Here is a 25004-nt window from a genome sequence, read left to right on the forward strand (position 1 = left end):
AGGACTTTAAAGGAAACTCTGTATTTAATCCTGTCAGCATCCATATGAGATAGGTTCTTCTTTTTAACATTATTATTATTATTCTCATTTTTCACATAAAGACACAGAACTCAGAAAACTAAAGGAATTAGCTCATGGTCATATAACCTATGAATAAGAACCCATTTATAGACAGGAATTAGAATTTTTAAAATAAATGTTATTTAGAATATCATTTGAAAATTAAAATATGTATATATTGGTTAGCGACTAAATTACAATGAGCTGGACAATTTAGAACAGGTATCTTTATGGGTTTTACCCAGGTCTTCTCAGGCCCGGGTTCAGCTTGTGTGGTAAAAGCAAACAAAACCTGGGTCCCGAAACCCTCCCTCATGGAATGGCCCCTTCCTTACAAGGCGCAGCCTGTCCCTTGGCTGTCTGCTGGTGACCTTCTCTTCATGGCTTCCTGTGCTCAGCATGGGTTCAGGGGCTCTGCTGCTCTGAGGCCTCTTGGCCTTAGACAGTTCACCTTGAGGTATCCGTCTCTGCCCCCCACTGGAGCTGCCCCATTGGTGCAGTGTCCTGATGAGATCGTAGCAAATCACACCACTCTAACGAACACCATGTTGAGAGAACAGCCATCCCTGCCAGTGGAGACCAGAGCTCACGGTGAGAGCATTTATTCCCTAGCTGTTTCCCTGCAGGACCCTGACTTGGAAGTGCCTGGGTACTTCTCCCTGCGGCCCTCACTCTTGCTTCTCTGTGTCCTCTCCCACAGCTGTGCCTTTTGCCTGGGTCTGTAATCAGCTCCCTCCTGGGCTAGGGGTGGTAAGAGCTTCTGTCGTTCAGCCCTGGGAGCTTCACTGCCTTGCGTTTTCTTGCAACTCTACTCTTGCTTTTGTTATCAACTCTTTCTTTGATAGTCTCTCTTTTTAATTTTATATTGGAGCATACTTGATTCGGGCTTCCCAAGTGGTGCTGGGGATAAAGAACCCTCCTGTCTATGCAGGAGATGTAAAAGGGTTTGATTCCTGGGTTGGAAAGATTCCCTGGAGGAGAGCATGGCAACCCACTCCAGTATTTTTGCCTGGAGAATTCCACAGACAGAGAAGCCTGGTGGGCTACAGTCCATGGGGTTGCAAAGAGTAGGACGTGACTGAAGCGACTGAGCGCGCACGCAGGCAGAGTTGACTGACAGTGTTGCGTTAGTTTCAGGTGAAAAGCAAAGTGATTTAGTTACACACATTCATACATCTAATCCTTTCTCAGATTCTTTTCCCATACAGGTTATTATAGAGTGTGTGCATGCTGAGTTGTTTCAGTCGTGTCTGACTCTTTGCGACCCTATGGACTATAGCCTACCAGGTTACTCTGTCCATGGGATTCTCTGGGCAAGAATGCTGGAGTGGGTTGCCATACCCTTCTCTAGAGGATCTTCCCAACCCAGGGATCAAACTTGAGCTTCTTTTGTCTCCTGCATTGGCAAGTGCTTTTTTTTTTTTTTTAACCACTAGTGCCACACAGGAAGCCCTATTACAGAGTAGTGAGTATTAGTAGAACTCCCTGTGCTCTTCAGGAGGTCCTTGTTGATTATCTATTTTGGCTAGTCTCTGGTAGTGTCTTCGCTTTGATTCTGTCATCCATCTCTTTTCTCCCAGTGCCCTGACTGATAATTTCCTGGTTACAGCTTTAGCTTGTACATATATCAATTGTTCTGTTTAAGTTTGCTGTACATGAAAGTTCTGAGGCTATCTTGCAGGCTAAGGAGCAAGACTTGTAAACGCCCTCCTGCAGGAAGAACAGTGAATACATTCATAAATACTTATCTACACTTTTAATCTCAAAACCAATTGTTAATTATTAATTAAGGGCTTTTATCTTTGCTAGAAGTTTTAAAGTAAGAAATTAGTGGCTAAATTTAGCTTCCTAATATGAAATGCAAGACAATATTTAAACACTGGTGAAATATAATTATACTTTCACTATCACTTTCCTATTCATTATTAGCCACGGGGTAAAACATTAAATCAAACGCAATGTAAATTTGGCAGCTAATCTTTGCTAGTACAAGTGTTTTCCAGTGTTTAGTCTTTGCCTATGATGTATGTAATTACATGCCACATAGAAGTGAAAGAATAAATAACCAAATAAAATCTTTTAATACATTGAAATGCTCATTGTTCTCCAACTGCACATTAGCTTAACACCATCCCCTCCCCAAACTAGTTCATTGCTACAACAGATATTTATTGCATACTTATATCAGTCTTATGGTCTGCGATGTGGGAAGTTCAAAAGATTCCTGGAGAATGACATCCTGTATTCTAGAAGACTCCTTGACAGTGTCACAAGCCCATTAATCATTGGTTGGTAAGAAATAAAATGAAACCCCAAGTTTAATCTTCCTTTATAGAAAACAACACAACAGTCATCAGGTACTTAGGACCCAGCCAACCAGATATTAGAATGTACGAAAGAGCAGTCTTCATGCATCTCTAACAAATTGTTCTTTTTACTCTAAGTGAGCAGTCAATTTATGGCTTCAGGACTCTTTCAGAAGAGCCAAGAACAGTCAATAGATAAGAGCATGTATGATACTTCGCATCTGTATCTGCTACCCATTGAGAACTCAAAGTGTGAGGTAGCAAAACCCAAAAGATACGTAGCCCTCAGTATTTAATTACTTTCTGAAAATAAGCATGTTAATGAACTACAAGGCCATTTAGAAGACTAAATAGCACCTCATCTCCCAAATTCCTTCCAAACCCAGAAGCTGGTTTTGACATTGTTGGTAGGAGACTTTTAGGCTCCTCTCTGTTTGAGGGTCAAGGGATAAGGGGAAGGGAATATTTAAGTGGATTGAACTGGTTTACTGAGAAGACCTTGACAGATATACCCAATAAGGTTTTGGGTTTCCCTGGTGGCTCAGATGGTAAAGAATTTGCCTGCAATGCGGGAAGCCCAGGTTTGATACCTGGGTCAGGAAGATACCTTGGAGAAGGGAATGGCTACCCACTCTGGTATTCTTTCCTGGAAAATTCCATGGACAGAGGAGTCTGGTGGGCTACAGTCCATGGGGGTCACAAAGAGTCAGACATGACTGAAGCCACTTAGCACACATGCAATAACATTATAGGTTACAGTGACTACCAACAAATTTTTGACTCTGTTAAACAAGAACTTAGGATACTTAAAGCTTCCACATTTATTTATTAAAGCTTGATAAAATGTAGTTGCAGTTTTAAAAGATATTGATGGAACTTATTTATAATTTTTAGCTGTAATCAAGGGAAATTAAGTAATTTTAGGTGTCAGGGGAGGTCTAATTAGAGTTGTGGGGATTTTTGTTTGATTTTTGTTTTAGAATTGTTCAAAGTAACCTCCAAACCTGGAATGATATAATGGAGTGTCTGATACATATATATATATATATATATATATATATATATATCATATATATATATATATGATATATATATATATATATCATATATATATATATATGATATATATATATATATATATATCACAAAAGGTAAAATTTACTTTAATCAATATTCAATTTTATTACTGTCACATTCAGGGGCTGATTTGGAAATTTGACATATTCTTGGCAGTACCTACACTGGATTGCTTCAACTACATGTTTAGGCTTCTCCACTTGAACTAAGATGACATGAAATCATGTATTCTTTTGACATATTTGCTGACTACTTCTTCAAAACCATTGAACTCCTACCTTGGTGAAACACTTAATATGTTTAGGTTTTACAAAGTCACCTCTGCTTGGACTTCAACCTGGTGCTGTGCTTCCTGGTAGCAAAGGTAAAAGGGAAAGTAAAGGTGTTAGTCACTTAGTCATGTTTCCAACTCTTTGCGACCTGGACAATAGCCTGCCAGGCTTCTCTGTCCATGGGATTCTCCAGGCAAGAATACTGGAGTGGGTTGCCATTTCCTTCTCTGGGGGACAACTTCCTGACCTAGGGATCAAACCCAGGCCTCCTACATTGCAGGCAGATTCTTTACCATCTGAGCCACCTGGGAAGCCCAAGGGGACCCTGTAGCTGCACAGGCCAAGAATTGAACCCTGGCCTCCTGCATAGCAGGCAAGAATTCTACCAGTGAATCACCCACGTCTATTTAGTTGCAGGGGGGCGGGGGGAAGAACACCTATTTTCTTACTGCAAAGGTAAAGGACTGTATTAATGCTTAAATTCTCTTGTAGTTGTGATGCTCAGGGAAAGAAATTACCTTAATGGCTCTTCATTTGTCACCTCTAGAAACAAGCAATTTGAATATTTCCTTTATTATGATATATTAGAACTTCATTAATAAGGAAGCCTTACAAACAGGCTATCATTTTTTGAGAAAGATCACACTGTGCTAAATAATGAGATATGGGAATACATTGAACAGCTTGACTTCTGCTGACTTTTACTTAAGAGCATGAAGTATTTTAAATTAGACTGTGTTAGTATTGATGAAACATGCACAAGGGGGGAAATGATTTAAAGGTTTTATTCTATTTGGGGAGCTAGATAAATTGTATAATTTAAAAATAAAGCTCTATGACCTGGCAGTAAGGAAACAACAACTCTTAATATGCTGTTGGAGAGAGTGAAATTGGGGCAACCTTTTTAGAAGGCAATTGAGTAATTTTGATCAAATTTACAATGCATTTACCCATTGACCCAAAAATTACACATATAGATTTGAATTCATCCCTAGATAAACTTGTAAAAGTACACCAGATTAGATGTTAAGAGTGTTCATTGTAGTATTTTTGAAATAGCAGAAGAAAAACATTACAAAAATAATCTAAATACACAGCAATAAGGGAATGGTTAAATTAAATATATTCATTAAATGGAACACCCCAAACCATTAAGAAGTATAAGGTAATTCTGTATATGCTGATATGGATATACAGAATTACCTTCTATCAATATGTGTTCTTAAATAAGTCATCATTGTTGGTTTTTACTTTTATACACTTAACAAATTCACTAAATAATATTCTTGGAAAAGGAAATGGCAACCCACTCGAGTATTCTTGTCTGAAAAATCCCACGGACAGAGGAGAGGAGCCTGGTGGGCTATAGTTCATGAGGTCTCAAAGAGTCAGACATGACTAAGCGACTAAGCACAAATAATATTCTACAAAATAATGAAACACTTCTTGAGGTTATCAAGGTCAAGAAGCATGACAGACTCTAGCTTTTGAAGGACTGCATTGTCAGGAAGTCAACTCAAGTTGTCTATGTAGTATTCTCATCACAAACAGAAGTCAGCTCCTACACCACCATTCCGTGAATCAAGAGTGCATCTCTAAGCTGTACAGAAGATAGACCCTCCTGGGGAGGGAGAGGGACACATTGTATCTGCTTCCTCTCCTGAGCAAGAAAATTTTAATGTTATTACAATTGTTTTACTAGTATATGGTAAGAGAACATACCACTAAGGAAAGGCCTCTCTAAACATGCCTTCGTGCTTGATGGATCTAACCTTGATTCAGAATGGAGAGAAAATTTGCTGCCTGTTTCCCTTGGACCCAGGAGGTTAACACAGCAAGACTCTATTTCGGAAGCCACTCCAAAAGGAAACAATAAAATGACTGTCTTTTGCTCTTTTGAATCTTTCCAGAATTGCAACTTCTGGTGAGCCCTTCTGTGTGTCTGAATCAGAGCACACAATTAAAGCTGAGGACTTCAACTCACCTCTTAAAAACACTGAAGTCGCAGATGTGGAAACCAGGGGACTGGAGACGTGAACAGCTGTAAGCTAATCATTTTGAATTGTTACCCCAGGCACGCATTTTAGAAGATAGCCAATAAGAAAAAAAGCACTAGACACATCTAGGGGTTTTACATGTTTGAAATTTTAGGTTCTGTTACATAAATTTTCAACTATCTCTTCTTAATAAAGAATGCACCATCTATTTTCTTCTAGACTAATTCAAACCTCTCTTGCCATAGAATAAACATTTGGGTAAATAGGACTCTTATCTAGAAAGTTACATTAATGGAAATTGAATTTAAAAGCTTGACAGTGTGAAACTATAAAATTTTAACTTTCATTTTATATTCAGATAACAAACCTTAGTCTATGAGTATGGCTGAATGATTTCTTTCTAGTTATTTTTTTAGGGCTCTGAGAAAACAACTGTAGGGTACCAAGTTACTTAAGTTGCTCCCAGGGAAATGATTCTTTCATGTCGATAAATTACAGTGAAAAACTAAGAGATTTTAATTATCTTATCCAAGGCGCAAAACAGTTTGCCTCATGTCATTTTATAATTTTTAGGTAGTATTTGAAGAATCATATGCATTTCTGCTTATGTAGACTTCAAAAGATGAAAAAGCACTCTCTTTTCATTGACCGAGCTTAGATAATTGAAATACAGAAATAGGGTGCAGAAGAGAAAATAGCAATACATTTTGGTTGGAGAAGGAAATGGCAACCCATTCCAGTATTCTTGTCTGGAGAATTCCATGGACAGAGGAGCCTGGTGGGCTACAGTCCATGGGGTTGCAAAGAGTCGGACATGACTGATCGATTCACACACACACATACATTTTGGTACCATTTATGATGGATGTGGCCTTCCATGGTGACTCAGACGGTAAAGGTTCTGCCTGTAATGCGGGAATCGCAGGTTCCATCCCCTGGTCAGATAGACCCCCTAGAGAAGGCAACGGCAACTCACTCCAGTATTCTTGCCTGGAGAATTGCACGGATGAAGAGCCTGGCAGGCTACAGTCCATAGAGTCGAATTGCAAAGAGTAGGACACAACGGAGAGACTAACACACATACACACATGATGAAAGTCTATTTGCTTCATCACAGAATATTCAACTAGTGGGTTTTCCCCCCCTTTTTTAGACTGAAGTGTCTCCTGAAACTTCATCCCTCAAATTAACCCTTAATGATCATATGGTGTAGATTATTGTGTGCATGAGTGCTCAGACGCTTCAGGCATGCCCAACTCTTTGAGACCCCATGGACTGTAGCCCGCCAGGCTCCTCTGCCCATGGGGATTCTCCAGGCAAGAATACTGGAGTGGGTTGCCATGCCCTTCTTCAGGGGATCTTCCCAACCCTCGGATCGAACTCGCGGTCTCTTATGCCTCCTGCATTAGCAGGCAGGTTCTTTACCACTAGCGCCACCTGTGGTTTATGAAAGTGAAAAGTGAACATTTAGTCGCTCAGTTGAGTCCAGCTCTTTGCGACCCCATGGACTGTAGCTTACCAGGCTCCTCCGTCCATGGGATTTTCCAGGCAGGAGTACTGGAGTGGGGTGCCATTGCCTCCTCCAGAGGATCGTCCCAACCCAGGGATCGAACATCGTAGGCAGACACTTCACCGTCTGAGCCACCAGAAGTAGAATCAAATTAGTGGGGAAAGTATTTTGGCATACTTTTCATGATCTGTCCACTACTGAGAAACAATATCTTGTAGAGGAAAAGATAGAACTCAGGTAGATAAGGGCAGAACAAGAAGACGTCAGGGGTTTCCTAAGCTTTTATATGGACCTCTTTCGTTGGGATGGTACCAGACGTCACTAATGGTAACATTTTTTTCGGTCTTTAAACCTTATTTTGGGTATCATTTTAGCCTTTGTTTAAGGAAGCCCATACACTGAAGGCTGGGGCCCAAGGAGCGAAAGATGGGGTATACAAAGTGCTGAGGTAATTTACAAATTACATACTCACTCCAAATTATGGAGCTTTAATTCTGTTTTGTATTTTTTAGGAATCAAACCACAGCCCTTGCTCCACAAGAAACACTCTTGAGAGCCAAAGATTTATCTGTAATTCTTAAAGCATATGTACTGGTGACATCCTTAACTCCTCTCCGTGCATTCATTCATTCGACTGGCATGGTTTGGAATCCACCAAAGAAAAAACGCTTCACTGTCAAGGTAAAATTTCCATAGAAGCAGTTATTTCCCACAAAGTATACCGAAGATAAGTAAAGTGAGTTGGGCTGCCTTTTTTTGACCTTTATGATTATCAACTCCCATGGAACAAAGATTGTATCGTTTTATTGCTGCAAGCAGAGATTTTCATTTAATAAGTGTAGTTCAAAAATTACCTAGAAACAGCTTCACTCCAGATCACAAAGGCTACATCTTTTTTTCTTTTTTCCTCAATTTATCATTTTAATCGGTTCTTTGACTCATTACAAAGCTAGTTTTCAGCTATGGTCTGTTTTTCTTGAGTTGACTTTCTACTTAAGAAAAATGTAGTCAGTACAACAAAGGAAAATATAGTTTTGCCCTTATGCTTTTTGCTTTATTTTTAGGCAGCATAGTGCCTATTTCATTTTGCCATTCAATATGGAATATTTGTTGAGTAAAATACACCTCTCTCAAGGATGCCTGACATAGTGAGCCCTGATATAAAGCATGATGAGAAAGTTTTCAGGAAAGAATTTAATAATAACCTCCAAAAAGTTTAGTTATAAGAGGTAATTCAGCTTAGCTCAGTCAGAAATAAAGTCTAATAAGAGTATATTTGATAAATTTTAAAGAGTTTCTGATTTTACAAAATTAATTGTCCAAATCACAGGTAAGAGGAAATACATACATGCTTTCTTTCAGTTTCCTCCCCCTTCCTCTTATCTGTTTTCTGAACAATTACTTCTATAAAATCAAACAAAATGCCTTCAAAGAACAAATACCACACAATCCCACTTACAGAAGGAATCTAAACTAGTCAAACTCACAGGAGCAAAGAATAGAATGGTGGTTACCAGGGACTGGAGAGGTATTAGTCTAAGGGTATAAAATTTCAGTTATGCTAAATAAGTCCTAGAGATGTATATACTTACAGTATAGTGCCTATAGTGAATAATACTGAGATTTGCTAAGAGGACAGATTTCAAGTGTTCTTATCACTAAACAAATAGGTAGGGTGGAGGGAAACTTTTGGAGGGTATAGATATGTTTATAACTTGATTGCGGTGATCGTTTCATAGGTATATATGCATCTCTAAACTCATCATCTTGTATATATTAAATATGTACAGATTTTTGTATTCTAATCAGAATAAAATGGTTTAATAAAAAGAGAAGGCACAAGTACCTCATAATTTCAAGAGATTTAAAAGTGACTATAATTGATACTTTTCAGAAGTTATCTTACATAAACTACACTTTAAGTTTTGGAAAATCTTCCAACAGTGAAAGATTTTTAAAAGGCACGCTTAAATATTGTCAGTGAAAAAACAGATAAGCATGATAAAAGATGCAAGGGTTACATCGCTTGGTAAAATAGATAACTGATATTGTAAGGAAATGGTGTTGATGACTTAGGTCTCAAGGGTAGTTAAATTTAAGGACAATAATCAGTATATTATATCAGTGTATATGATTTTTAATTAATCATGAAAAACTGGAATCTAATTTGGTTTGTCTTTTGTGTTATCTCCTACAAGTCTTTACAGTGGCTATTTATATTCCCTGCTGCTGCTACTGCTGCTAAGTTGCTTCAGTCGTGTCTGACTCTGTGCAGCCCCATAGACGGCAGCCCACCAGGCTCCCCCGTCCCTGGGATTCTCCAGGCAAGAACACTGGGGTGGATTGCCATTTCCTTCTCCATATTTATATTCCCTAAGAACCTTTAATTAATTATTCTCCAATTGCCCGTTTCTGTTAAATTGAATTGTATGAAATTGCTGACAATTGTGACCTACACAAAATTGCAGTTTCCTATGATTCAACCAAGTAATTGGAACTTGGATATAATGAGATACAAGAATCATATTCCTCAACTCATGTCACGTTCATGTATTTGGAAAATGTTTGTTGAGCAGAGATCAGAATCCCTGTCCTTGTAGAACTTGCAACATCTGTGTGTGCAGTCTTCTTGTTTTATCTATTCTATTTATTACATTTTATTCCCAGTTCCCACTTAATTCTCCTTCCCCTCAAGTGTGAGTCATTCAGTTGTGACCGACTCTTTGTAACCTCATGGACTGTAGCCCACCCAGATCCTCTGTCCTTGGAATTCTCCAGTGAAGAATACTGGAGTGGTTGCCATGCCCTTCTCCAGGGGATCTTCCTGACCCAGGGATGAAACCTAGGTTTCCCGCATTGCAGGTAGATTCTTTACCGTCTGAGCCCAGAAACCCCTCAAAGGCCATCATTATAATGACTTAATGTGTATTTTTTGTGCATATTTTTGTAAAATAAGCTTCTTTATTTTGTTATACATGTCAGTATTTTTAGTATATAAATTGTATTATATTAGATAATTTTTTTCTAACCTTTTTTTCTTAATGCAGCACTACATACTTTTAGGAAGAAACCATGCACATCGCTGTGTGTACATCTTCTGTGTTACTTTTCACTGATTTATGGTATTGCTAATGTGTTTTGCATTGTATTTTACCTATCCACAGCTCTAGTGATAGACATCCTGATTGCTTCAACTCTTAGCTGAAGCAAACAATACTTCAAATGTACAAATCCTTCTGTTTGACTCTTTATGAACCTGCATATCATTTTCTGAAAAATACATACCCAGAGTGGAATTGCTGGGTCATAAGATAGGGGTTCATTTGATAGAATTAAATAATGTCAGTTTGCCCTTCAGAATGCATATATCCATTTCCATGCCCCAACAATTAGGCCAATATTTGACCTTTTCCAGCTGCGTCAAGTGAAAAGTGGGAACTCATTCTTGCAAATAGCTCAATTTGTCATCTATTAACCTTATTATATGGGCTTCCCTGGTGGCTCAGATGTTAAAGCGTCTGCCTCAAATGCGGAAAACCCGGGTTCAATCCCTGGGCCGGGAAGATCCCCTGGAGAAGGAAATGGCAACCCACTCCAGTATTCTTGCCTGGAGAGTCCCAAGGATGGAGGAGCTTGGTAGGCTACAGTCCACGGGGTCACAAAGAGTGACTTCACTTTCACAACCTTATTACAGTGCTCTGTTTTGATTAGAAATCTTCAACTGATTAATCAAATTCATTTTTTCCTTATGGTTCCTCTTCAGAAATTTGGTCTCAGAGATCATTTCTTATCTCTTAAGTCACAAAGATGTACTTCTCCATTTTTTCCATTACCTTTATAATTTTTTCTGGACATATAAATATTTAATTAAATTAGAGTTCCACCTCTGATGCAGTTTTTTTCTCTATATAATTGGTTCTCATGAGCTAAAAACTTATTATTCCCTATGAATCTGCTATTACATGTATTGTATAACATTCCACCTGTATACGGGGATGCCTCTGGGATTTCTGTTCTGTTTCAGTTGGCCCACTTGTTTTTATTATTTTGGCAATATAAATATTTATTCATGGTTGACAGGGGAGGTTCACCTTTTTTACTTTTTATTTTCAAGGTTAGGTTAACTATATGGTAGACATTTATTTCCTTATAAACATTTTAGAATATCAAGTATACTTTTTAAATCCTACTAAAATTTCAATATATAATAACATTGAATTTATAGTTTAATTTTTGAAGAATTGATTTTTATAATATTAAGTCTCTCTGTTATTCAGGTCATTTTATTTGTCCTTTGTTAGAGTTTATTATTTTTTCCTCCACAGAGATCTTATATAGTGTTGCTTAAATTTACTTCAAGATTCTCTAAAGTATTTTTTATACTGGTTTTTAAATTATATTTTCCAGTTGGTTATTACTAGGATAGTCCGTACATGCTAAGTTGCTTCAGTCGTGATTGACTCTTTGCAACCCTGCGGACTGAAGCCTGCCAGGCTCCTCTGTCCACGGGATTCTCTAGGCAAGAACGCTAGAGTGGGTTGCCACTTCCTTCTCCTGGGGGGTCTTCCTGACCCAGGGGTCAAACCCGTGTCTCATCTCTTTTGTCTCCAGCACTGGCAAGTGGGTTCTTTACCACTCGTGCCACCTGGGAAGCCCATTATTAGGATTGCAGGCATTGCGGGTGAATTCTTTCCCGTCTGAGCCACAAGGGAAGCCCATTATTAGGATAGAGAAATTCTGCTTTTAGAGTCGAACTTCTGTTTGATAAACTTGTTTCAGTAAGTTCACTATCAACATCATTGGTTTTACTAGATGTTTTATCTGCAAATAAAACCATGTTAATCTCTTTTCCCTTTAATTCTTAGTTATCTTTTCTTCTTCCTTTTTTTTTTTTTCTTTTTCTTGACTAATGTTGTCCAGGATAGCCAATACTATCTTTAAAAGTAGAATTCATAGTGTTCTTGAGTTGAGTATCATTTAAGATGGACACATCTCAGGTTTCTCTGTTAAGTAAAACGCTTACAGTAGGTTTTATGTTTTTAACCTTTACAATCCCCACCAAAGCAAGGAGAAGAGTACAGTTAACTGCAGTGGGTCTATCGTTACATTTCAGTTAATCATGGTTATCCTCATGTTCATCTGGTGTATTTTGTTGCTAGATTTTCTTTTGATTACAAGCTCCCAGCATACATGAGATAAAACCTACTTGATTATTCTGGACTATTTTCAATCCTCTGTTGAATTCATAAAAATTGTAAAATGTTTATACCTATGTTCATAAATGATGTGGACTTATATTTTCTTATGTTTCTCATATGGTTTTTATATTTTACATTATTTGTATTTGTAGCTTCATAAAGTTAAGCTGGATAACGTTCACTCTTTCTCAGTTTTTTGGATCAGCTTATGTAAGAGAGGAATTAGATTGCCCTCAAAGAATTTGATACAAGTCTCTTGAAAGAATAGATTTGAAGGGTTTTTAAAAAACAGCATTGACATTTCAATTTATTGAAAACATTTTGGTTGATTTTAAGTTCTCAATTTCTTCATGTACAGTTTGGTATTTTGGGGGAGGGGTTACCAGTTTCATCAAATTTTTAAATTCTTTACTGTATAGTAGATTATAATGTTTTTATTTTTATATCTGTTGTGTTTGCAGCTATTTCATCTTTTTCAGTTTATCCTTTGTAGATAAGCATTATGCATTTTCTTCTTATTTTCCTATTAAAATTGTCAGAAGTTTTTCTGCTGGTTGGTTAAATCTTTTTAAAGAAAACAGTTTTTTACTTTGTTAATTTTTTCATCATTTTGATGTTGTTGTTCCCAGTTTCACAGATTTATGCTGTTATTTGCATCATTTCTTGGCTTCTAGTATTTTGTTTGCTCTATTGTTCCTTTTTAGTTTCTCATTTGAATGTTTGCCTCCTTCACGCTTAACATTTTTGTTTCCTAGCAAGAATGGCTAAAGCTACGCATTCCTTCTATGCCCTGCTTTAGTCATGTCTCATAAATTTCAAATTATCTAATTCTAAATACTTTTTAATAGTCTTTATGATTGCCTTGCTTAGCTGAAGGTATTTGATAACATATTCAATTTATAAAGAAAGGATTCTTTTTCAGCTATCCTTTTGTTATGAATTCCTGATTTACTGCATTATTATCAGAGGACAAATCCTATATGCTACTGGTATCTTGGGATTTATCCATGCTTTCTTTTAATGACTAATAATCTTTATATTAAAAAAAAAATCTTCCATGAGTGCTTAGAAACAAAAACTCTACATGGGTATAGAATTCTATATATATGTAACGGTTGACTTATTAATCATATTCTGCAGATACTTGATTTCTTCCTGTCTGATCTAATAGTTGCTAAGTGGAATGTGTTAAGATCTCTGGCTAAAATTGTTGGTCTGCTTCTCCCTGTCATTCTGGTAGTTGAATATTCTGATATCATGTTTGTTGCCTATTATGACGGCTACAACCTCTTTTTCCACAGCTCCTCTTTGCGCATGTGTGCTCATTCGCTCAGTCGTGTCCAACTCTTTGCCACCCCGTGGACTGTAGCCTGCCAGGCTCGTCTGCCACCAATTTTTCAAGCAAGAATACTGGAGAGGGTTGCCATTTACTATTCTAGGAGTTCTGCCCGACCCAAGAATCGAATCCATGTCTTTTGAGTCTCCTGCATTGGCAGGCAGTTTCTTTGCCGTTGCGCCACCTGGGAAGCCCATAGTTCCTTTAGCCAGTATATTTTGCTTTCTTTTGTCTTAGGGTACGACTGCTTAAATTCTATTTCAGTCTATGTTAAGATTTTTGTGAATTTTCTTTTGGTTCATATTTTTGTTTTCGCATATGTTTTAAAAATTTTTCCCTTTTGACATATCTTTGTAGTAAATCTATTTTTTAATAGTAGAGTCTTAAAATTTATTGTTTTCACCCAATCTGAGAATCTTAATTTTTTAATTTATGATTTTTAATTGACTTACATAGATTATTTAGGACTTATTCCTCCTATTTTATTTTTTAAAATTTTCAGTGCATTCATTTGTTTCATTTAAAATATCTTTTCCTGTTTTTCTCTGTAGAGATGAAATTTTCTTTTGTTAGCTTAAAAGTTATTATTCTTAATGTAACATACTGTGGATATCCTTCATTTGAGACATACACTCATGCTTATTTTCTCCTATGAAGTTCTTAAATTTTAGTATCTTCCACTCTGCCCCCTCATGACTAATACCATTTGCTATCTATACCACTTCTCCATATCCCATCATCACAGTGTAGATTTAAAAATTCTGATTGAAATAATCATTTGGGTGGGGTTATTTTCTTAAAAAACAATGCCATAATCAAACTTTATCAAGGAATTTGTCACCTTCATATCCCCTGATTATTCACAGCATCCTCCTAGATTTGCTTCCTTTCTTATCTGTGTTTTCTGTTTGAGCCTGAAGTCTTTACTCTTTAATTCTAGGGAATTTGTTTCCATTATTTCTTGTAATATTTTTGCCACAGTATTTTCCTCTGTTGTTCAAATTTTGACCCCTTCATTTCATGTGCTAATACCCCTTAACTTGAAAAAAGTGAAGTGGCTCAGTCATGTCTGACTCTTTGCGGCCCCATAGACTGTAGCCTACCAGGGTCCTCATCCATGGGATTTTCCAGGCAAGAGTACTGGAGTGGTAGCCATTTCCTTCTCAACTTGAGAACTATGTACATTTTTACTTACAGCTATTGATTTCTTACTGTTTTTCCTCTTGATTCTTTTTAATGATCCTTTTCTATATTTCATTTTCCTACCATCTACCATTATTTCTAATGTGAGGAGATTAATCATGCTTATTTTAAATTCCTAACTCATTAATTTTATTCTTTTATAATTTTTATATTGGAACATAGTTGATTAACAATGTTGTGTTAGTTTCAGGTGTACAGCAAAGTGATTTCTTTATACATATACATGTTTCTACTCTTTTTCAAATTCTTTTGACATTTAGGTTGTTACATGATATTGGTCAAAGTTCCCTGAACTATGCAGTAGGTCCTTGTTGGTTATCAATTTTAAATATAGCAGTGGGCGCATGCCATTCCCAAACTCCATAAATATTCCCTTTCACCCACTCTTCCCCACTGGTAACCATAAATTCATTCTTTAAGTCTGTGAGTCTGTTTCTGTTTTGTAAATAAGTTCATTTGTATCATTTCTTTTTAGATTCTTTATATAAGCAATATCATATTTCTCTTTCTCTGTCTGACTTACTTCACTCATTATGACAATCTCTAACATCCATGTTGATGCAAACACCTAGCTCATTAATTTTAGAAGTCCAATGTTCTATCCATTGCCACAGAGCCCCTGTGGCTTTAGAAGCATGGTTTTAGAAGCATGATATATGGCATTTAGTTTATTACTTTTTTTTCGAGGTGGTTGTACTTTTCACGTGTGCCCTCTTTTGTTCTTTGAGCTTAAGTTATCCTTCAGATACTATTTATTCTAGTAGTTATCATATCAGGGGAAGGCCAGGTAAATCCGAAGGGGATGGAAGACTTCCCTGGTGGTCCAGTGGTTAAGAATCCACCTTGCCAGTCAGGGGACGCGGGTCCGATCCCTACTGAGGAACTAAGATCTCACATGCTGGGGAGCAGCTAAGCCCGCACGCGGCAACTGCTGAGCCTGTTCATCGCAGCGAGAGAGTCTGAGCGCTGCAATGAAAGGTCCCACCTGCTGCAGCTAACACCCAATGCAGCCAAATAAATAAACGTTTTAAAAAACCCACAACAGCGACAAAAGAGGGCTGAAGGTGAGTTCCAGGCATTGCAAAAGCACTTTTCATCATCTCTCTCTGCCACCATGGTGTCAGGTGACTTCTGTGTTCAGAATCTCACTCCCTTAAGTAGAAGAGTCTTGGGAGGAGACAGTTCCCTTCGTTATAAGTCATCGATCTCGGGGTTTGGGAGAGAAGGAGGTGGAGGAATGAATGCCAGATGTGACTAACCCCACACATCTCATCAGCTCCTCACCTGAGGGAGACATTCAGCAACCTGAATCCTGTAGGCTTCACATCCCTAACAGAGAAGGAGCAGTCAGCGATTGTTCTCGGGGACCACCCAGGAGAGGCTGGAGGGAAGTAAAGATGCTTTACTGCAACTTTTCCTCTCAAAGAAATCTCTGGCAACACTCTCCTTTAATTGCAGTCATCCCTGCCCATGGTAGCTCAGACGGTAAAGAATCTGCCTGCGATGCAACCCCTGGGTTGGGAAGATCCCCTCCAGTAGGAAATGGCAACCCACTCCAGTATTCTTGCCTGGAGAATTCCATGGACAGAGGAGCCTTGTGGGCTACAGTCCATGGGGTCGCAAAGAGTTGGGCACGACTGAGCAACTAACACTGCCCACGGCCACCACTGTCCCAGCCAGTTCAAAAATATCTTTCAGAATCACTGTCACACAAGTTTTGATTTGTTCTTTAGTTAAATTCATACTTCAGTCTCATTTAACCTATAATAGTTCACCATCTTGCTGGGAAACTGAAGCTCCTAGATATTCCAGGTAATTGTTTTTAAGTTGTATTTTTTTTTTTCTTTTTCCTTTATTTAAGCACCACATTCCCCCAATCCTGGTAGAAATGATAACTTTTTTTTTGGTGAAAGTATTTCCTGAAGGAAAAGAAACTGTATGAAAAGAAAGCTCTTTGTGATTTGATTTTCTCTAGGTCTTCAGGCTTTATTCACTACATTGTTTCTTCTTATTCATATCTTTGTCATTTCTGCAGGACAGATGCAAGCTGCCGTCTTAGCACAGGAAAGCACGTAGCTCTTGTCATTTTCATCCTGTCCTTGAGATTTGTCTTTTCAAAATCTTGCCTGACTGTTCTAGACAATACTATTATCTGCTCTCAAAGGGGAGGTAGTGCAGCTTCCTGGGTTAATGTGCCAGAGAGCAGTGATTTCCTTCTAGAGGCCAGAGTTATACTCCATGCTGCAGATAGATTCAGAAAGCCAGGGTCTATTTTTTTACCCTTCAATGGAAGTACTTATAGCTTCCATTAAAACACATAGATTATACTTATCTGTTAAATCACTCACCCATCCTCTGAAATATAGCTTCTATGTGATATTTTTAGATGTGAAAAAATACATGGAAATGTTTTCAATGCTAATGTGATGGATAGGACCAAGACCTACTTTAAAGACTAGCCATGTGATATGTGTGAGTGTTACTGGTTCAGTCGTGTCTGAGTTTTTATGACCCTGTGGACTGTAGCCTTCCAGGCTCCTCTGTCCATGGAGTTCTCCAGGCAAGGATACTGGAGTGGATTGCCATTCCCTTCTCCAGGGGATCTTTTGGACCCAGGGATTGAACCCAGGTCTCCTGCATTGTAGGCAGATTCTTTAGCGATTGAGCTGCTAGGGAAGCCCAACCAGGTGATACCAATGTTTTATTAAATACTATTCTGAAAATTCCACAAGACATAATTTGTGTGTTTGTGTACTGAGTCCTGAATCCTAGGGCTGAATCATTAGTGATTTATGCACTGGGCAGTGAAGCAAGCCCACTAAACTGGTTATCAGTGGCCATTTATAGAACATTCTGGCAGCTAAAGGAGTATGAAAGCAGTAACAGATTTAACTGTGAGCTCATTTATTTCCAATTAGGTCTGCTGCTGAGATACTCTATGTGGTAAAGCTTTAGAGAGAGTTGAAAAATATCATCAATGCAAATTTGAGAAATAATGGAAGTAGAAGCTTTATAAACTAAATTTTTCTAAAATTCTTTCTGTACAAAAGAATAATTTAAAATATAAGTGTTTGAGATTTCCAAAGACTGTTCAAATATACCAGGGGAGGATGAAAAAGGGTAAGAAAATTAATGGCAAATGCAAGATTTGATTACTATATCCTATGATCCAGTTTTAAAACAACTATTTTTGCTGCTGTTAAGGCAATGTCATTTTCCTGGTGAATAAATCCAACTTCAAGCTATATTTTATTCAGAAATTTCTTCCCTGAAAAAAACCCTCTCAATTCAATGATAAAACACTCCAGTTATACCTATGAATTGACCAGTCAAACTCTACCACAGCCATTCTAACCAAAACTTTCAGTCAAAAACATCCATGGCTGTCTTTAAACACAGGTCATATAGATTAACTGCAAGGAATTTAAATTTGGTTTTTAGAGTGAAAAGACACAATTATCCCTTCATCCACTGTAAAGTTATCCAACAGAGAGGAAACTCTTATCTGTAACTTCTTTATGATGTCTGGAGATTCTTTATACCTGTGATCATAGCTGACTGCTTTGATGAAAATGTATTGCTGGAGTGACTTATGATTTCTGGAAGAAGACTTAGCCAAAGCCTTATTTTGTCTAGCTGAGACATAATTTAAATAAATTCCTGTTTCGATCTGCAGTTCCATATTCGAAGACGTTCTTTTGTTGATATTTGGTATTCAAAAGTTACATGAGGATAATTCCTTGAATGTAATCAGCTCTTGATACAAACTTGGAATGAATTCCATCAGCGATCATTTAAAAATGTTTAACCATGTGAAGAAATTGCTCAAGGCTATTTTCTCCCTAACTGTTTTAATTCAGCCCCTGTGTGCCTTCCAGTAAATGTAATAGACAGATGTCATCATCTGAATTTCTAGGCAAGGCCACTTTGATAAAAATGGGAAAACACAGGACATTGCTGGCTTTGCTCAAGTCAGTATCTATGAGAATCATCTCCAATGTAAACCAAAGTTAAAGCAAGCTCGTGCCCAGTCTCTAAATCACCAGCTGTCTATCCCCGCTGCATTGGCCTTCGGGGGACCATTCTTCCATTTCCGGTTCCCTCTCACATCGATGGAATCAGCAGATGTGTACAGAGGGGAGAGTGAACCTTGGCAAAGAGGGGCATGTTGTTATTTACAAGGACCCCTTTTCATGGATGCATATATCTCTTATTCAATTTTGGAAATGACACAGTTGCGGGGATGAAGTTAGCCTCATTTGTCGTCGATATTTATGCTATGCCTTTCATAATGTCAGATGAGATAGCTCATATATTCCCAAGGTAAAAATGAGTAATATCTTTGGAAGCAGGTATAAAGTTACAATACAATTTTTCAACTTGAAGAAGTGTTCTTCTGATTTTCATTTTACGTCTAAGACTGCAGACTATGGAACAGACCTTGTAAAAGACTTTTTCACTGAGCATCTGGCTCTTCTGTAGGCCTGGGAGATTTATGTCAGCTGTAGGAAGAATGTGAATAAAACCCTGCTTCTGGGAGTTTGTGAAACGAGCTGATGTATTACTTAGTCTACTCTTGCTTGGATTAAATTTTAAAATTGCATCAGGGTGTTCATATTTAAGTATGATTTTATATAAATAGGAATTATAGATAACCAGCATAAAATTTAAAAAATGTATGACTAGAGCTGAATTACAATAAAACCCAAATAATAATTGCAAAATTAACACTTATCAACCCACACTGATGTTAAATACTATTTCAGATCTGTTTGCTCTAGAAAAAGAATGATTCTTTTGCACAGGATTTTAAAGTGCCTAAATGCAAAACAATGTTATGCTGTTAATGGCACTGGTGTATTGAAGGCAACTTTATCTCATGCTGAAAACTTTCATTTCTTTCATTCACTCATTCATTTCCACCTTGTCCCATAAAAGCTTTCAAGTAATTCTGTACATTCATTCATTTATTCTTTTATGGAATCTGGATTATTAGCCTAAATAGGAAGAAAAGTATTCATTAATTATGGTCACATTTACTTGATCCAAAATGACCATTTAAACATATGACCCTAAGCTTTCAGAACTGTAGGCAAACTCTGGAGAGTGCCAGGTGCACAAAAAATATTAGTCAATGAATGATTGTCTATCATTACCATTTTTACTAAAGGTATCTTATTAATTGTAACTTGCCAAAAACTGAAATTTGAAGAAATATTTAAGAGTAGATTCTACAACAGAGAATAAATACAATAAATTTATATAAACCATCTCTGTCAATTGTTATCTCTTCTGAACTGATGTAGTGAACTGATATGATTATCTGATATGGGCACATTATTATATATTCATTGTAGTGACAACATAAAGGTGAAACCTAATCTTAATGAATACTTTGCTAATTATTATTTCAATGCAAAAAAAAAAAAAACAAAACACAAAAACAATGGACAAGTGTCAATTATCTATCCAGAAAAATGGAGGTTAACCGATATTCAGGGACTTCGGTGTGAGATCAGGTGAGGCAAGTGAATGCATTTAGGAAGCTTAAGAGATGGCAGATCTCGGTGGTATTTGGGGATTTAGGACTTTTGCCTGCTCCCTGTGGCTCAGCTGGTAAAGAATCCGCCTGCAATGCGGGAGACCTGTGCTCGATCCCTGGGTTGGGAAGATCCCCTGGAGAAGGGAAAGGCTATCCACTCCAGTATTCTAGCTTGGAGAATTCCATGGACTGTATAGTCCGTGGGGTCGCAAAGAGTCGGACACGACTGAGCGGCTTTCACTTCTCTTCACTTTCCACCTTACAGCCCTTTGCCTGTCTTATTCAAAACGCACTTCTCCCTGGCGCCATCTAGTGGACATCTGGGTGGGAATGAGGAAGACGTCGAGGATTTGCAAAGACCAATAGAAAGAAGTCCATGGCCTGTGGACATCATAGGAGCTCTTGCAAGTTAGTCTGTGAAGGCTCGTCCTCTTTCTGTCATTATCCCATACAGATGTATTGCCTTGATTTCTGTTACACTTCGCTGATCAGAAGATTATAAAAAAACAAACAAACAAGTGTTTAGAATAAAAAATGAGCTTGAAAAATGAGGTCTCTTGTAAGTAATGTTCTAAAGCAGTTTAAGCATCCACAGAGAACACCATTTTAATTTTTCAGTTTCTCATTATTTCTTCAATAGGTGAGCTAGCTAAGCCAGGAAGATATTCAAAGACAGAGGCACCATAATCTCTTCCTTCGGGCGTCTGTGCATGTTAAGTCACTAGTCGTGTCCGACTTTGCGACCCTAAGGACTACTCCTCCAGGCTTCCTGTCGTGAGATTCTTCAGGCAAGAATACGGGAGTGGGTTGTCATGGGGATCTCCTCCAGGGGATCTTCCTGACCCAGGGATCAAACTCGCGGGTCTTATGTCTCCTGCACTGGAAAGCAGGTTCTTTACCACTAGTGCCATCTGGGAAGCCCAGTCTCTTCCTTCACTAGCCTCCAAATGATAAAGATTTGTTAAGATGAATCTTTGGGTAATGGACCCACAAATCAAGGCAAAACTCTGCCATCTTCCTGATTTTTTCCGTTTCTGAGAAGGCACCAAGAGACTTGCTAAATTTAATTTCATAACTTTGATTCCTGGACTTGGACAACAAGGCTCACCGGAGTTTTGCATCACTGTGGTAATGTTCAGGATCTTCTGAGGGCAAGAAAATATATTGGGAGGAAAAAAAATCAGATAAAGTGAAAGAATCAAGAGAACAAAAACTAAGCAAAAGAATTTACTTGCCTAAATACATGTAAAATTCTTGAAAGAAGAGATTCTGTTTATTTTTGATTAAAAAAAAAAAAACCCTTCAGTACTTGACACAATACTTAATACTCAGCAGGCAGAAGGGAGAGAAATGGCTTGGAATAGAGACTCCACTCATCAAATTGTTGAAAAGAATAATCAGTAATAACCTCTTTACAAAATATGATGTGAATGCAAACTAATAATAGTAAAGACAATGACAGCAAATATCACTAAAATTTAATTACTTTAATGCCTAAGTTTATTCTAAAACATATACCTAGTGGAGAAGACAGGTGATATTTACATTTTCACATTAGGTAGAGAAACAAAATAGCTTTGCACCAGTATGTTCTGAAGATTATTGCATGTTTGTCATTTTAAACATTTCTATTAACAATTTCCTTTATTCATTGAGATGTATCTCTAAGGCTGTGACAAACTCTAGATACAAAATATTCCCAGATGTGCCAACTAGGTAAGACTGATTTGTCTGCTAAAGGAAGCCAGACTTTTGCTCCCTTCAGGAGAAAATCTGACTTGCATTTGTCTTATGTGATTTATGCATTGTAAGTTTAAGATGAAATACAGCCTTTTCCCTTCCATATATTAAAATGTGGCTTCAAATTTGAAAGAAACCGCAGTCTTCTCAGAAACCTACATTGCTATGTGATGAGGCAAAACAAAAATACTGTATTGCCCTCAAGTGGTCTTTGTAGGTATTTCCTGCACTATCCAACAGTGAAGGAAAAAGAGAAAGCAAAAATACTGTACTTGGAGAACAAATCTTTGACCATTTTCTTTCACTGGATTATACATATTTATCCTTTAAAAATCATTTGATGATCCAGGTTGCGGTGGTAAGGATATATTGTTAAGTAGAGATTCTGAATGGTGGTAAATCTTCAGTGCAATTTAAATTGCCTAGGTCACACAATTATTTGGAATATCAACATTTGTAAGTTACAGGAGATTGTTTTCCATTTAAGAAGATTTTGCAATACACAATTTTTAAAAAATTACTATAACATTATCACTAGCACTTTCAACTGAGCATTTGAGAGCACATTATTTTTATCTGAGCATCTTTTTGTGTACTGCTATTTGATTTCAACTTGAACCTCAAATTGGTTTTTAACCTGAATTTCTTTGAATTATATAGATGACCTAGTATTGTGAGGCGAAACTGAAAGTTTATCTTTCATTTCTCAGAACGTTGCTGAGGCAGATGAAGATGGATTCTTTCTCAAGATTCTGGACATATGCTATATTCTATACGTACTATAATATACAAACTATTTGTTTGCTTTTTTAAGTTCTCTTTGAGCATCTTCCAGTAAAGCAATCATTCTCTGACTTCCTCATTTCCTGACATGGAGCATCCCCACACCCCTCACTCTATCCTCTCTCTCATAACAGCTTGTCCTCTCTCTCTCACCTCTGTACTTAAACCTAGTTAGTAAAACCTCTTTGAAGCAAGTTTTACCATTTGGAGAAAGGGACTGTCAACAAGAGAGGAATTCTAGCTACCCCTGCATATTCGTTGTTGTTGCTCTTCAGTTATTAAGTCCTGTCCGACTCTTCGCAGCCCCAAGCACTGCAGCCTGCCAGGCTCCCTGTCCTTCACTATCTCCTGGAGTTTGCTCAGACTCGTGTCCATTGAGTCCATGAGGCTATCTGACCGTCTCATCTTCTTCTCCTTTTGCCTCCAGTATTTCCCAGCATCAAGGTGTTTTCCAGTGAGTCGGCTCTTTGCATCAGGTGGCCAAAGTATTGTAGCTTATGTATCTATACGTGGTCGTGTCCCCCGCTAAACCAGTTTCTTGATGCCTGGTGTCTCTAGTCTTCCAGAATCCAATAGTTCCAGCCATCAGTCTCCTTTACCTGTTTAAAAAAATTACTGTTCCAAAATGATTTCTACCAGAAATTTGATTCCAGATGTATTTGGAAGGCAGGAGGATTTTTCCACATACTTGATTACCCAAATCATCTACACAAAGAATATGTCCTCAAGTAACAGAGAGTGAAATTATCACACTAAACTCAGAAGTCACGGAAGAAAAACATTATGCTGAGGAAATATGTTACATTTTCATGCTTTCTGGGAGTTACTGTTAAAAAAGAAATGTGATTTTAAAATATGAATAGGACAATGATGACGTCTTTCAGGCTGAATGAGAAGCATATATCCAGTTGCATTTTTACTCTAAAGGAGAGAGAAACAAATCCTTAGTACTGGGTCTATACTGCTGGATCTACAGAACTAAAAAGAAAAACCCCAAAGCATGACCTCTAGGGGCCTAAGAATGGATGTGCAGTAAGACGATCCTTGAACCAACTCTGTGAACTCAGGCCAGTCTTTGGATCTCTCTGAACCACTTTTTCTATCTGAAAAATAGGACTAGTTTCCTGTGGGTTAAATGAGTCTTTTGATTCCTTCTGCAGATATTTACTGGGCACTTCTCATATGCTAGACATTGTGTTAGGTTCGACTGATAAGGTAACAAACAAGATGAAGGCCTTTTTTCCTGGAGTTTATTCTTCTGTTGAATGGTAGTTGAAATAGAGATAACTAATTATAACTAATTAGTTAATTATTATTATTAGTTAATATTAGTTATTATAACTAATTAGTTAATAATTATTATTAGTTAATATTTTTAACTAATTATACATATACAAAGAAATCCAGATAATAACTTGTTTACAATTTAGAATGCTCACTTTGCATTTAGTTATTACAAAACATCGGCTGTATCCCCCGTGTCGTACCAGACATCCCTGAGCTTGTCTTGTATCAGAACTTTGTACTGCCCTCTCCCCTACTTGTGTATTGCTGTCCAACTTACTTCACTTGGCATAATGCCGATTTTTAATGTAGCTAAGAATCCAGTGACAAAGGATGATGTGAAGAAAGTGATGGAATTGCCCACTTCAGGGGAGGTAGAAAGATCTCCCGGACCAGGTGACATTTGAGCAGGAATTCATGGAGAAGTCTGAGTGTCCTTAGAAGAGCTGGTGGCCAAACATCCCCAGCGAAGGCCCCATTCCAACGCCCGGAGGCAGGAGAGTCCTGTCCTCGCATTTTCACACCCACTTGGCTGCTGTGCGGAGAACAGATTGAAGAGGATTGTCAGTGGAGATAGAACTGTCAGTTACCAGGCGTCTGGGGGAAGAGGATGGTGGCTTGGATGTGTTGGTGAGCCATGATCTGGAGGAGACAAATTGATGACCCCTTTTGGAGGGTGAAACAAGAGTCACCGAT

At 37.8% G+C, this 25004-nt stretch overlaps 1 protein-coding gene across 1 annotated transcript in view; it reads left to right on the top strand.

The window, feature by feature from the left end:
- CPED1 (cadherin like and PC-esterase domain containing 1) overlaps positions 1 to 25004 on the top strand; it is a 324989-nt gene that overhangs the window by 110415 nt on the left and 189570 nt on the right. Inside the window, exons 5-6 of the mRNA XM_052638461.1 lie at positions 5626 to 5758; positions 7735 to 7903. Of these exons, the coding sequence (XP_052494421.1) occupies positions 5626 to 5758; positions 7735 to 7903 (302 nt within the window). The remainder of the gene's footprint in view (positions 1 to 5625; positions 5759 to 7734; positions 7904 to 25004) is intronic.

This window comes from Budorcas taxicolor, chromosome 4 (genome assembly GCF_023091745.1).
Source record: "Budorcas taxicolor isolate Tak-1 chromosome 4, Takin1.1, whole genome shotgun sequence".
In the NCBI taxonomy this organism is placed as follows: domain Eukaryota; kingdom Metazoa; phylum Chordata; class Mammalia; order Artiodactyla; family Bovidae; genus Budorcas; species Budorcas taxicolor.